The 14540-nt window shown below is 57.0% G+C and overlaps 1 protein-coding gene across 1 annotated transcript in view; it reads left to right on the forward strand.

Moving 5' to 3' along the window:
* The window catches only part of HSPG2 (heparan sulfate proteoglycan 2), a 66916-nt gene that overhangs the window by 24758 nt on the left and 27618 nt on the right, over nucleotides 1-14540 (forward strand). Inside the window, 13 exon segments of the mRNA XM_029945880.1 lie at nucleotides 1-127; nucleotides 5167-5259; nucleotides 5601-5681; nucleotides 5866-6096; nucleotides 7975-8088; nucleotides 8664-8791; nucleotides 8890-8976; nucleotides 10201-10259; nucleotides 10452-10616; nucleotides 10768-10878; nucleotides 12935-13035; nucleotides 13142-13322; nucleotides 14302-14427. Coding sequence (XP_029801740.1) covers nucleotides 1-127; nucleotides 5167-5259; nucleotides 5601-5681; nucleotides 5866-6096; nucleotides 7975-8088; nucleotides 8664-8791; nucleotides 8890-8976; nucleotides 10201-10259; nucleotides 10452-10616; nucleotides 10768-10878; nucleotides 12935-13035; nucleotides 13142-13322; nucleotides 14302-14427 — 1604 coding nt within the window.

The following is a 14540-nucleotide window of genomic DNA, read 5'->3' on the forward strand; positions in this document are numbered from 1 at the left end:
CCGCCTGACTGGGGGCTTTACCGTGGAGCCCGTGCCTGAGGGGGCCCAGCTCTCCTTTGGCACCTTCGCCCAGCTTGGCCACGAGTCCTTCTACTGGCAGCTGCCGGAGGCATACCAAGGAGACAAGGTGTGGTGTGCAGGGCCGCTGGCCGGCTGACCCTCCCTAGTCGCTGGGTCTGAGCTGGCCCCTGCGGAGTCCTGGGGCCAGGGGCATCCAGACACCAGGTGGCCTCAGGGCAGACATCGGCCATGTGGCGGTTAGGCGTGCTGCCTCTGGGGTCAGATAGGCCTGGTCTGAACCCAGCAGGGCCACTTCCCAGATCACTGCCTTCTGATAAACCTCAGCCCCAGGGTGACTAGCAGGATGAGCCATCAGACCTGGGGCAGAAGCGCTCTCCTGCTAATGGTTGTTAGCTTTCACACAACAAATAGGTCCTAGGCGAGGCCCTGGAAACCAGATGTGACAGTTTCAGTTTCATCCACTGCTTACGCAGAGTTCCCTCATCTGTGTGGTGCTCTGTGCTCCGTGTCAGGTGTGAGACTAACTCTGATTATAAGTCATGGTTACTAAGCTTGCGCCATGCTGGGCACTGTTCCAAGCACTTGTACGTGTCATGAATCGCCAGTACTGTCCCATGTCCTTTGAAGGAACAGAGGTGACACCAGAAGGTGGCAGTGCTGGCATTCAGATGCAGGTCAGAGGTTTGCCTTGAATCCTACACTGGTCAGAGATGAGCCACGAGTCCTAGTGCCGGGCCCCTGTGCAGCCTTCCCAGATGTCTTCCCCGAGTAGTCACTGCCACCTAATGGCCCCCAAGGAAAGATGGTCTTGGTACAGGAGTCCCCTGCTGGCTGAGGTCGGTGAGCAAGCAGATGTGTCCCCTCTCGCAGGATCTCAGGGAGGTCAGGGACACAGGAGGGGGAGTGCCCAAGCTGCCATGTCCTTCTTCCTTGGATAGACCCAAGTATCCCAGCCTCCTCCCAAGGCTGGCCTTCCAGTCCCTTCCCCCTTCTCTGGTTCTTCCGCTCCTGGCTTCCTCCCTCCTGCCCTGGCCTGCAGTTCTCAGACCTCTCTCTCTACTCCCTCTCTTGGCATTTCCCTGCGCCCCACAGAGGGAGGCGTACTTTGCACGGATGCGCCGGGCTCACCAGGTAGGCCCGTGATCTGAGTATGATCCATTTCTTGTATGTGAAATGGATGCGACACAGTCATGGTGTTTTCGGATGCCGTCAGTCCCGCATGGGATAATGCCCAGGGCCCAAGGAAATGTGGGTCTGCATGAACCCAGACAGATGCCTGGCAGCCCCACCCTATGGTACCAGGAAGTAGAGCCAGGACGGCAGGTGCCTCATCTGCTCTGGTCTGGTCCCACTGCCTGCGGCCAGCGGCCAGAGTGGTGGCCCAGATGGCAGGGAAACTAACTTGATGCTAAACCACATGACCATACCTCGCCCACCAGGTTACCCTAGCACTGTCTCCCAAGCAATCTCCATTAACCCTCTGTGTGTGTGTGTGTGTCCCCCTTGAGCAGCCTGGCATTAACCCCCGGGTGCCAGCCTGGAGGGCGGAGTATGCATCTTCCTCCCCAGTCAGTGTGGACCTTTCTGGCCACCATAGCCTCAGGGGGAGGACACTCCCCAGGGCTCCAATGCCGGGGCCCTGGGAGGTCTGAGCTGGGCTCTGCCCTCCATCCGTCAGAACCGCACGTCCTTCTCAGAGGAGCAGCTGCGGGCAGCTGTGACAGCTGGGAGGACCGTGGGGCCCCCAGAGGGCAGGGGCCGGGCACAGCGGCTGTCACAGGTAACTCAGGGCCTGGCTGCGACAGGCTGTATCTGGGGCCCCGTGCAGACCAGAGAGTGCAGTTCAAGCAAGAGTCTTGAGCTGAGGCCCTGGCCTTCCTGGGCCATTTCTCCCAAGCTAGGCCCCAGCCTAATGCCCAGTCCACTCAGTGTTGCCCGTGGGAAACATTGCAGAGCCATGAATGGCTTGGGCTGGCACCATGGGCATGCAGGGAAGTGAGGCCCAAGGAGCTGCCTCCCCCACCACAAATGCCCCGGGGGCCTGAGCCAGTCAGAGCGGTGTCCTCTGTATGGGCTCCTCCTCGTGGTCATGCGGGCCCGTCCCAGGTGAGCCCCGCCAGGCTCGTGAGGAGCAAGAGGACATCAGGTGCAAGTGCCAGAAGGTCAGGCACCTGTGAACAGACAGTGCAGAAGTAGGTGGCTCGCTGGGCCTGGTGCCGCCCGACGGGAGGCTGGGCTTCATGGTGTCTTTTCTGTCCCTCTCTGCTCCTTTCCTCTGTCCTCTCTCTCCCGGTCCCCCAGGTGGATGAGGCCCAGAGGCGGATGGATGCCGAGATCTGGCAGCTCCTTTCCAGCTTTGCCGCCCACCCCCATCCCCCCGCCCCGGGGCTCTTGCCCCATCCACAGCTTGCAGCGGCCCTGCAAGCAGCTCTGCCTTCCTCCTCTTCTTCTTCCTCTTCCTCCCATTCCTCCTCCTCCTCTTCAGCTTCTGTGCCTTTCTCAGCAGGCTCTCAGGTATGTGCCAAGGCACCCCCCCAAGAGACCCCACCCACCATGTTTTCTAGACTTCAGTTGTTTCGGAACCAACTTCACGAATCCTGCCATTTCTACACACTACCTGGGCTTCACATTCCCCTTGATTTTATTATTTTTTAAAGATGTTTTTAAGTAATCCCTACACCCAACATGGGGCTCGAACCCAGAAGCCCGAGATCAAGTGTTGCAAGCCCCACTGACTGAGCTGGCCCAGCGCCCCTCAGGTTTCCCTTTAAGTCCCCCCACACAGCAACTTATTTGCACCTATTAATACATTTTCCAATACATGTTAAAATACCTACTAAATTTCAAAATGTTTCCTGGTGTGCCATGTAAGTCATCATGGGGTCGCCAAGAGGCAGACATGAGGAGGCACCAACCCAACCGCACCCAGTGAGAGCAGCTGGGGCGTCTGGCTCCAGGGATAGGGCACAAGTTGTCCCAAGAGCGGGGCTAGGACCTGAGCACTGGGCTGGGGGCTTCTATCCCTCCACCGCCCTTACCCCGGCCTTCCCACCAGGGTTTGCGTGTGCGTGTGCGTGCATGTGTGTCCCCACTGGGACTGTAGCCGAGCTCGTTCCCCCCACCCCCGGCCCCCCTGCAGCTCTCACTGCCTGTCCTTCTGTCCTAGTTCTCTCTCTCCTACGAAGCCTTCTCTCTGCTTCCCGGGAGCCTCTATTATTGGCAGCTGCCCCGAGCCTTCCTGGGGAACAAGGTAACAAGGAGTTGGGGGGGGTAATAGGGTGTCCTCAAATCCTAAAATATTTGAGAGTCCTTTGTCAAAGTCCTTTATGACACAGATGGGTAGATCAAGGCCCAGGAGGGGAAGGGACTTGCCTGGTGTCCCATCAGCGGCCACAGGCCCCGGCGGGGGTGGGGGGTGGGGGGGTGCTGTCTCACCCAGGAGGCCTTACCCCATTTCCAGCTCACTGCCCTAGCTCTTGGCTCCATATTCATTCCTTCAGAAAGCATTAATTTAACACTTTCTGTGTGCCGTGTTGTGTCTGGGCAGAAGACGACCTGGCCCTGGTCGTCCCTGTCATTGCCAGCATCAATGTCATTATTACCATCGGCATTAGTGTGAGGATTGATGTCAGCTCCGTCTTCTCCCCAAAACTATTTAGAATGCTTTTTAAGTGTACACATAATACTCAGTAAAATAACATCAGAGAGGCAGATAGGATGGCACTGGCATGGTCCAGGGGGAATGAGAATAAGAAAGATCTACGGAGGGTGAGGGCACAGCCAGGTGTCATCACGGAGGCTGTGGCCTCTGGGGACACTCAGCTCAGGGCAATATTTTACAGAGCCTGTGTTACTTGATCTTTGTGCTACTCTTCAAGGCACATATTATTTTTATTGCTATTTCCGTAAGGCTCAGAGAGGTTAAGTGACTTGTCCAGGGCTGTCCAGCCAGAACAGCTGGACTTGAACTCCAGTCTCACACTGCAAAGTCTGCCTCCGGAGCCACCCTGCCACACACACTTACAGCTTGGTCCTGGAAGTGGTGATGAACTTGCTGGCATCCTAAGCAAGCAGGGAACTAAGTTGTTTCATGGTTACCCAGTTACGCCTTAGAGTTCCTTACCTTACTGTGAGCTCATGGAAAACATCCTTAGGACAGTGTAGCTCAATTCTTGCGTGTAGTCCATAGGCATTGAATAAATGAACACAATGTGAACAAATGGGCTAGGCCTGACGCAGTGTGGTACTGATCTGAGCATCTGCTGCAGTGGCAGAGGAGAGAAAGAAAGTCCTGGGACAGAGCTGGGGCCTTGGCTGCCCACGTGGAAGCCCCCAGCAGGAAGCCTAAGGACTCTTTCCCTTGTGAGCAATAGACAACTCAAGTCCAGCCAGCTCGTATGCAGCAGAGTCTATCAGCTCCTGTAACTACACAGTCCGAGGAAGCCGGTATCAGGCGTGACTGGGTCCAGGGGCTCACTAGGACTTTTATCTCAGTTGGCGTCTTTCCCTGGCTTCCAATCTGACTAGTAAAGTGAGTATCTGTTCCAGGGGAAGGAGCGGAAGTGCCAGGTTTACGTGTCCATCCCTGCTAGAATGGAAGAGGGTGGTGGAAAATGCACATGGGTTGGACCTGGCTCACGTCTGCCCTCAAACCACATGGCCTGCATGTAGGACATAATTTCCTTTAAAGGAAGCCAGGGCTGCAGTTTGCAAAAAAGCAGAAAAATGGATTCTAAGCTGACAAAAACCACCTGCCCAAGGGACAAGACCTCTGAAGGCTCCCCTCAGCACCCCCCCACGGCCGGGGACCTTTTGAACCTTCTGCGGCAAGCTCATGGTGGTCACCGTCAGTACCTCTGCCTACTTTATGGGTAGTGTCTTCAAAGGGAAAGGGATTTGAAGCTTGTTTGCTGAGTTGCCAAGGCTGCTTAGGGTCACCGCTGGCAGGTCCAGGACAATGAAGGGACGGACAGATGTCCTACCTTCTTGGCAACCAGGGACCACGCATGCTGGCCTCCGGTTGAATGGAGGGGACAGCACAAGTGCAGGAAAGCCTTGAGAAGCTCCGCCCACTCACCGGAAGGGTCACACACACCCGGAGGAAGGCAGAGTCAGGCTGTGACTGCAGGGCTTGTGTCTTTGCAGGTGGCGGCCTATGGCGGGAAGCTACGATACACCCTCTCCTACACAGCGGGGGCGCAGGGCAGCCCACTCTCTGACCCTGACGTCCAGATCACGGTGAGCACACGGCTTCCAGCCAGGGGGGCAGAAGGGGAGGGTGGAAGCCGGCAGGTACCCTCAGTGTCCTTGTCCTGTCGGCCCAGGACTCAGGTGACCTGGCACGAGCTAGGGACCTAAGGCCCAAGAACCCCCCACCCAATCTGGTTAGACACTATCCAGGCAGAGGCCCAGCTGCTGGGAGAAAGAGGCAGTGAGTGTGTGCCTGATTGCTTCGGGCACATGAGCTTGGGCAGTCAGAGACGGGAGGCTGGTGTAAGGGAGAGGCCGGGACTGGTGGTGCACACCTCTGCCCCGAGAGCCCCTTGATTCCCCTCCCAATGCTGCCGCTGTCTCTCCAGGGCAACAACATCATGCTGGTGGCCTCCCAGCCAGCGCCACGGGGCCCAGAGAGGAAGAGCTTTGAGATCATTTTCCGAGAGGTGAGACCACACTGCCCTCCCCCTGCTCTGCAGCCCGGCTTCGACAGCAGCTCCTCCTGCCTCTCCCCCATCCTCGCCTCACAGGCCTCGGCCAGTGGCTGGAGGCCAGGGGTTGGGACGGGGGTGCGGCAGGACGGGCACACAGGGCCCAACACCCTTCCCCCCACTTGTGTCCCCCGCCCAGGAATTCTGGCGCCGGCCTGACGGGCAGCCGGCCACGCGCGAGCACCTCCTGATGGCGCTGGCCGACCTGGACGAGCTCCTGGTCCGGGCCACATTCACCTCGATGCCTCGGGCAGCCGGCATCAGCTCCGTCAGCCTGGAGGTCGCCCAGCCTGGGCCCTCGGAGGGACCGAGGGCCCTGGAGGTGGAGGAATGCCGCTGTCCCCCGGGCTACATTGGCTTGTCCTGCCAGGTGAGTGTGGCCGCCCAGGCACCCCTGTTCTAACAGCTGAGTCAGCAAGCTGGTGAACTACCATGTCCATGATTTTAATTTTTTTTAAAGCCTTTCTTGCATCTGAATAACAACTTTCTTTCTTTTTTTTTAAGTTTATTGTGAGAGAGAGAGAGAGAGAGAATGGGGGAGGGTCAGAGAGAGAGAGAGAGAAAGAATCCCAAGCAGGGTCTACACTGCCAGCCTGGAGCCCTACACGGACTTGAACTCATGAACCGTGAGCTCATGACCTGAGTCAAAATCAGGAGTCGCATGCCCAACCAACTGAGCCAGCTGCCCTAGTGTTAATGTACCATGCAGTGTCTGATTTATTCTTCCTCATACCCGTGAAAGATGTGTAATTATCCCCTTTTGACAGATTATTTTTAAGTAGAGGCTCTGAAGGCTGAGTGGCTGAGTGGCTTTCCCAAGGACACGCTGCTGCGCTCTCCCAAGGCTAAGCCCCAGCTCCTGCTCCCAGCGTGCCCCCTAGAGACAGGGATGCAATATGGAGACTCGTATTTTTCTGGGCCAAAGCAGAGCATAGCAACACCTCAGGGAGGTAAACAGATCAGGCTAGGGTTCTGGGCAGCTCACAAGGAGGAATGTATGTGCTCCAGAAGGGTCACTCCAGAAAGCTGGGCAGGAGCAAGGGGGGACAGGGGCCTCTTTCTTAGGCCCGGAACAAGGCTCGGCTCAGTAGAGAATGCCAAGCCGTGAAGAAAGTGCTGTGGTCGGTGCTGGGCGTCAGGAAAAGTCCTCTCTGTCCTGGTGAATGAGATAGGTCAGGGAGAGACGGGGACCCCTATTACCAGGAGGGCAGTGGGGGTGGAACAGAGGGCTGGCCGTTGCAGAGAACCCAAGAGCATCGGGAGGGTTTGGCTGGAGACCGTGAACCCCCTGAGGGCAGGCCTAAGCTGTCCACCACTGAGTTTCCAGGCACATTAGCAGGCCACCAGTCAACACGGGATGAGTGAACTTGGACCTGAAGGAGGGGGGATTAAGGAAGGAGAGGTGGGTCAAGTGTGGGAACTGCCAGTGCCCAGACTCAGGAACTCCCCTGTGCAAAGCGCACATCTCCACAGTTTTACATCCGTGCACCTTTGCTGTGGCCACAAGGACTTTCAAATCTAAACATATGAACTTCACTTCCTTTGAAGTTAGAAAATTTAACACATTTTGGAGGAGAAGCCCCAGGGAGAGCAGAATAACCCCGTGTACACATTTTCTGCAGTGAAGCAAAACAGATTTGTAAACATCCCTTTGAAATGGTGGGGGGGTGGGGGCGTGCTGGAGAGGTTTCAAAGGAGGGGTAGTGAATAGAAACTCTTTGTTTTCAGAACCCATGATTACTCACTCAGAATGTGTAAAAACATCCTCGATTGTGTGTGAGCTGCCTGCCTCTTTCACTTTATTTAGTGACTGTTAAGTAGTTGTGAAGATCTCCAAGGGCTCATTCCAAATCTGGGTCTCCTGAACCTTGCTTTTTCATCTAGGAGTTCAGTTTTTCAATAGAAACCCTTCTGGAAGAATTTTTGGGAACGAAAATGAGAAGTGGAGAAGGGTTCTCCTCCATTAAGGGTGAACTGTGATTTTAGTAAATTCAGAGCGGCTGGAGATGCCGGGCAGGATGGGAACAGATGCTGTCCCAGCTTCCAGAGTGTTGAGAAACTGAACACGAAGACATGGAGGAAGGTTCCCGAGAGAGGACGCTGGGGAGGAGGGCCGGGCCTGGGATTTCCCAAGCAAGAGCCAATGGGAGTCTAGACTGTGGAGTGAGGCTGGAGAGAGAGGCTTCTGGTCCTTTGGCTCCAGATGGGACCGCTTTAGAGATGGAAACCCTCCCTTCTCTCTCCCCAGGACTGCGCCCCAGGCTATACGCGCACTGGCAGTGGGCTCTACCTCGGCCACTGTGAGCTGTGTGAATGCAACGGCCACTCAGACCTGTGCCACCCAGAGACCGGGGCCTGCTCGGTAAGGCACAAGCAGGGCAGGGTCAAGGGTCAGTTTGTCTGGGCCCGGGCGGGGCACTGGGGCTGCCTGGGAGGCAGGGAGGGGCAGGCTTGGTAAGGCGGGCCTGGGTCCAGGGGCAAGGTGGCAGGGCAGGGACTGTGGGACAAAGTGCCTGAGCCAGCAGTGGGCGCCAGCGGGCTACAGGCATCATGGGATGGCCAGAGCAATGGAATAACATCCTTCTCTTCTTTTTTTAAGTGTATTTATTTATTTGGAGAGAGAGAGCGTGCGCGCATGCATGCACACCAGTAGGGGACGGGCAGAGAGAGAGAGGGGGAGAGAGAATCCCAAGCAGGCTGGGAGTCAGCTCGGAGCCCAACTCAGGTCTCAAACCTACAAATTGTGAGATCGTGACCTGAGCCGAAACCAAGAGTCGGATGCTTAACCGACGGAGCCACCCAGGCGCCCCTCCTTACAGTTATTTCTTGGAGATAGGCTCACGGATACGGAATTTCCAGATCAAGGGATTACAGTCTTGTACAGTTTGGGGCAGACTTTGCCACCTGCTGGGTGGCTGACGCCCCTGTGCCCCACAGCAGTGCCAGCACAACGCCGCTGGGGAGTTCTGTGAGCTGTGTGCGCCTGGCTACTATGGGGACGCGACCGCCGGGACGCCTGAGGACTGCCAGCCCTGTGCCTGCCCACTGACCAACCCAGAGAACATGTGGGTGCCCCTGCTCGGGAGCAGAGGGCACCGCAGAAGCGGAGGGAAGGGGGTGGAGGGTGGGCATCCCGTGGCCTGACTCCGCTCCCCTGTCCCAGGTTCTCCCGCACCTGCGAGAGCCTGGGAGCCGGCGGGTACCGCTGCACCGCCTGTGAACCTGGCTACACCGGCCAGTACTGTGAGCAGTAAGTTTGCAAACAGGGTTGGTGGAGGAAGGGGCGTACGGTAGACGCCGAGGTGAGATCCCTGGGGCTGTGGCTCAGAGAGGTCTCTGCCTGGTTCACATCTTTCCCCTGCCCGAAACCCTCCCAAGATTCCCCGTCGCCCTCGGGCCAAGCCCAAGCTCATTCCACTTCTAGCACCTGAGTCTACCGTAGCTGGGCCTGACCTCTGACTTCCTGATGTTCTGGGCTTTGCATGTGCCATTTGCTCTATGTGGACCTTTCTTCACCCTCAAACCTCCCCTTTCTTGCTAGCTTCTGTTTGTCCTTCAAAGCTCAGCTTCGTTCACTCATTTGGCACATTTTTATTGAGCACCTACTGTGTGCCATGTAGTGTGCCAGAGTGTTGGGGATAAAGGGGTGACCAAAATAGATTCAGTCTCAGCCCATAGGCAGTCTGCTACCTGTAATGGGAGACGGGGCAGCAAGTAATCATAAAAACACATAATTATATTGGGGCGCCTGGGTGGCTCAGTCGGTTGAGTCTCCGACTTCGGCTCAGGTCATGATCTCACATTCGAGGGTTCGAGCCTCGCATCGGGCTTTGCGCTGACAGCTAGCTCAGAGCCTTGGAGCCTGCTTCCAATTCTGTGTCTCCCTCTCTCTCTCCCCATCCCCCTTTCATGCTCTGTCTCTCTCTGCATCAAAAATAAAGAAAACACTAAAAACAAACAAACAAACAAAACCACATAATTATAAACAGAGCTGATTTCTCTGGAGTATAATTGGCTCCAAGGGACTAGAACAGCCCAGCAGTGCCGTCCTCTGAGGAGCCTCTGGACTCTCAGACCCGGGCTAGTGCCCCTCACATGCGTCTCTCATTTACATAGTTCTTTGTTGGTTTCCTGCCAAGTGAGTTCTGTGAGGGCGAGAGCTTCATCATGTTCACTGTCACGTTTCCATAACCTAATGTAGTAGTTGCTTAATAAACGCTTGTTGAATGAATGTCTCCCTGGAGAATAAAGGCCTTATTACCCTCAATGTCCAATCTGCCAAAATTGCCTTAGGCTCCCCTTTCTCAGCCCAGTGAGTCCCTGTGTTGGGGCCTCTTTGGTCTCTAAAGTCCTTCCAGAGTCGTGAGCCTCCTCACCCCGCTGAGCCCACCCCAGCTGGCTTCCCACGTCCACTATGAGGACTGAGTACCCTGGGGCCTGGGGCCTGACAGAGCTGGTCTGTTCCTCCTTACAGATGTGCCCCAGGCTACGTGGGTAACCCCAATGTGCGGGGGGGCCGGTGCCTGCCCCAAGGTAAGTGGGATCATGGCCCCGGGTCAGAGTGATGGAGAAGGCAGTGAGCCCAGGGAGTTTGAGAGTTACTGCATCCGGGGGACAGGGCTGAGGGTGGCGCACGCCAGGGTTCGGGAAGACACAGACACCTGAGACAGTGCAGCAGGCTGGGAGCTCCTGCCTGAATGGCCTCTCCTGCCCTTCCTCCAGCAGATGCAGCCCCACTGGTGGTCCAGGTGCATCCGGCTCGGAGCGTCGTACCCCAAGGTGGCTCCCACTCCCTGCGGTGCCAGGTCAGTGGGAGCCCACCCCACTACTTCTACTGGTCTCGCGAGGATGGACGTCCCGTGCCTAGCAGCACCCAGCAGCGACATCAAGGTACCTGTGACCCCAGGCCCTTCAGCCCCAGGAGCCACCCCAGAGGGAGGGGAGGCACAGGCCTGTCTGCTGCGATCCTGTCCTTCCACTTGGGGCCGGGAGGGACAAGGGGTGCGTCGGTGCTGACGAGCCTCCATCTGCCTCCTGCCAGGCTCCGAGCTCCACTTCCCAAGCGTCCAGCCATCAGACGCGGGTGTCTATATCTGCACCTGTCGAAATCTCCATCATGCCAATACCAGCCGGGCAGAGCTGCTGGTCACTGGTGAGTCCCACCGCGGGTCCCCCAGCCCGCCTGTACTGGGCTGGACTGTGGACACAGGAGTGGGCACATCCCTCTGCTGGGGGGGGGGGTGCCTGGACGGGGGTGCTGGCCACGGAGACGGAAAGAACGTGGAGTCAAAGCTAGTTCTAGAGGCAGAATTAGCAGGACTTGATTTCAGTCATTGAGAGAGGAAAGGCTAAAACAATCCCCAGCAGGCAGGCAAATGAGGTGCCATTTACCGAGGTGAACAGGTTCAGCAGGAGGGTATTTTCGCTGCCCCCCCGCCCCCCCGAAGCAGGGTCTGGGATGAGGATTTGCACGCCCGCAGTAGGAGGTGAGGTGAGGCCAGAAAGACAAGACGTCCCATAGAGGGCGTGTTACCCAGCACGTTCCCACCAGGGACAGTTGTTCAATGCAGCCAAAGAAATTCTGGGAAACTCTGGAGTAAAACATGTACCTCGGAGTCCCCCACCCCAGGGCCATTTGATTGAGGCACCAGACCCCCAGCGTCCTGTACCACCTCGGGGACAGGCACAGCAGTCCCTGGTGGCCTGAGAAAGACCTCAGGCACGGAAATGCAGTGGCTGGCAGAAGAGAAGCAGGCGGGCTCTGAAGTGACAGGGGATGGGGATGTGGGTGGGGCACCCAGAGCCCCGGCTACACTCAGGTCAGGGGGCATCACGGGTCGGTAACTCCAGCTGGAACATGTCAGGACGAAGAGGGAAGGCAGCACCAGGGACTAAACGGGGACATGCACTGAGATGGGAGGAGAGTGGGAGAGGTGGTGTGTCGAGGGTCATGTGGGGAGGGGGCCTTCTGGAAGGAGTGGCTGGCCTCCCCACATGCCCCAGGGAAGTCAGATATGGGCAGAGGGGTTGGAGGTTGGTTGGGGTTTTTTTTTTCACGTTTATTTATTTTTGATAGAGAGAGACACAGAGTGTGAGCGGGGGAGGGTCAGAGAGAGAGGGAGACACAGAATCAGACGCAGGCTCCAGGCTCTGAGCTGTCAGCAGAGAGCCTGACGTGAGACTCGAATCCAATGACCTGAGCTGAAGTCGGCCACTTAACTGACTGAGCCACCTAGGCGCCCTTGGTCATCTTTGACAAGAGCCATTTTCAGTGGAGAGAAGGGGCAGAAACCAGACTGGAGAGAGGCAAAGAATGGAGGGGAAGACCGAGGGCAGGCAGCAAGGATAGACAGCTCTTTCAAAAGCCTTGGCTCTAGGGCAGCTGGCTGGCTCGGTTGGTAGAGCCCCGTGACTCTTAATCTCAGGGTTGTGAGTTCGAGCCCTACGTTGGATGTGGAGCCTCCCTAAAAAAATAAATAAATAAAGAGTCTTGGCTCTGTAGGAAGGCCAATACATGGGGCAGTAGCTGGGGGGAGTATAAGGTCAAGGGGATATTTCTGAAGGCAGAAAATTCTAGAACATATTTGTCTGTGAAGTAGAATGATCCATGGAGAGGGAAGGGAGGAACTGATGTAGCAGAGGAGTGCATGTCCTTGGGAGGGTGTGGAAGGGCAGGGCAGGCCTGGGGTGATGGGTTAGGGGGGAAGGGTCTCATCCAGTGGGACCAGGAAGGAGGGACGGAAGCTGGATGGATTTGGGAAGATGGGCAAAGTCCTGGCTGGTGGTCTCAATTTCCTCAGCGAGCATGAGTTGAAGCTCTTAGCTGTGGAAACAGAAGGGGGTGCGGGCGGTGGAGAGGTTGGGAGAGTGAAGTTGTTGGGGCGGGTGGAAACTCAAGCCAGACAGTGAGGCCCGGCTGGAGTGAAGGGCAAAGTGCTAAGAGCAATTTTGTGGTCTTTGATCATGAATGGGGGCCTGGTGGACTCGTGGCATGGTGCTCTTGGATCACAGCCTGTGGCTGCTTGGTGGCAGCAGGAAGATGCCGTGGGGCTGAGCTGGCATGAGGGTGGGAGGCCTCAGGGAGCACGGGGAATCTCAGCTAGCCCAGGAAGGAAGCGACACTCAGGAGGATGGAGGCAGAGCGAAAGAGGCCATGGGACAGAGGCCTGGCCAGCACCCAGCGCATGGGGGTCCTCCTGTCGCCACAGAGGCCCCAAGCAAGCCCATCACGGTGACGGTGGAAGAGCAGCGGAGCCAGAGCGTGCGCCCTGGGGCGGATGTCACCTTCATCTGCACGGCCAAGAGCAAGGTGGGCAGAGCAGGACATGGAGCCGGGGGGGGGGGGCGGCTCTGTCTTCTAGCATCTCCGAACTTCGCCTCTGACCTCCGTTACATCTGCTTTGCCCCACCCACAGTCTCCGGCTTACACTCTGGTTTGGACCCGCCTGCACAATGGGAAACTGCCAGCCCGGGCCATGGATTTCAACGGCATCCTGACCATTCGCAATGTACAGCCGAGTGACGCAGGCACCTACGTGTGCACTGGCTCCAACATGTTCGCCATGGACCAGGGCACGGCCACACTGCACGTGCAAGGTACACCATTCACTTCCATACCTGGCCCAGCGACCTGCGGTCTCCCCCATGCCCGCCAGGACTAGCGACCATTTCTTCATTCGATGGACAGTTTGTGAACATCTGTGGTTGTGCTCGGTCCTGGCAAGACTGAAGAAACGGGGGGCCGGGGAGGGGACAAACAGGAGCTCTGCCCTCCTGCATCTGCGTGTGCTAATAGGGAGACAATAAGCATGGGAGCAAATGAACAAACAATGGAATTTCGCATGGTGTTGAGGGCTGGGACAGGAATAAACAGTGAGGTAGGCGAAGTGTGGCCACTTTCCACGAGGTGGTCAGAGAGGGCCTCCTTGAGGAGGTAACATCTGGGCTGAAAGCTGAAGGAAGTGTTCAGCCCCTTAAAGAGCTGTCAATGTTCTTGGCAAAGGAACCAGCATGTGCAAAGGCCCTGCAGCAGGAGTATGTTGATGTGTTTGAGGACCAGCAGGGCCAGTGTGGCTGGAGGATGGGAGTAGGGGCAGGTGAGGAACTTGAAGATGTGGGCAGAGGTGGATCACAGCAGGGAGTTCAGATTTTATTCTAAAAGCACTGAGGAGCCACCAAAGGGCCTTCAATGAGGAAGTATCAAGAATCCATGGACATTTTAAAAGTATTTTTTTAATGTTTATTTTTGAGAGAAACAGAGCGTGAATAGGGGCGGGGCAGAGAGACAGGGAGACACAGAATCTGAAGCAGGCTCCAGGCTCTGAGCTGTTGGTACAGAGCTGGACACCAGGCTTGAACTTAACAACTGCCAGATCATGACCTGAGCTGAAGTCGGATGCTTAACTGACTGAGCCACCCAGATGCTCCTGGAACCCATGGACATTTTAAAAGCTCCCTGTGGCCCCTCTGTGAATGAACAGCCAGCCACGAGGGGCTGGGACAGAAGCAGAGAGGACAGCAAGGGAGGCGCTCCTCACCCTGACCACATACTCCTTCTCTTCCCTGCCCCCATCAGCCTCGGGCACCCCGTCCGCTCCTGTGGCCTCCATCCATCCGCCGCAGCTCACCGTGCAGCCCGGGCAGCTGGCCGAGTTCCGCTGCAGTGCCACAGGGAACCCCATGCCCACCCTTGAGTGGACAGGTGAAGCGTGGCAAGACTGACAGTGGGGCCTACCTTCCCTGGATGTGGGGGCCAGGGGCAGGACTCCGGGCTGTGGGGGGCCAGGGGCGGGGCTCCGGGCTGTGGGGGGCCAG

The sequence above is a fragment of the Suricata suricatta genome, chromosome 8 (genome assembly GCF_006229205.1).
Source record: "Suricata suricatta isolate VVHF042 chromosome 8, meerkat_22Aug2017_6uvM2_HiC, whole genome shotgun sequence".
Taxonomy (NCBI): domain Eukaryota; kingdom Metazoa; phylum Chordata; class Mammalia; order Carnivora; family Herpestidae; genus Suricata; species Suricata suricatta.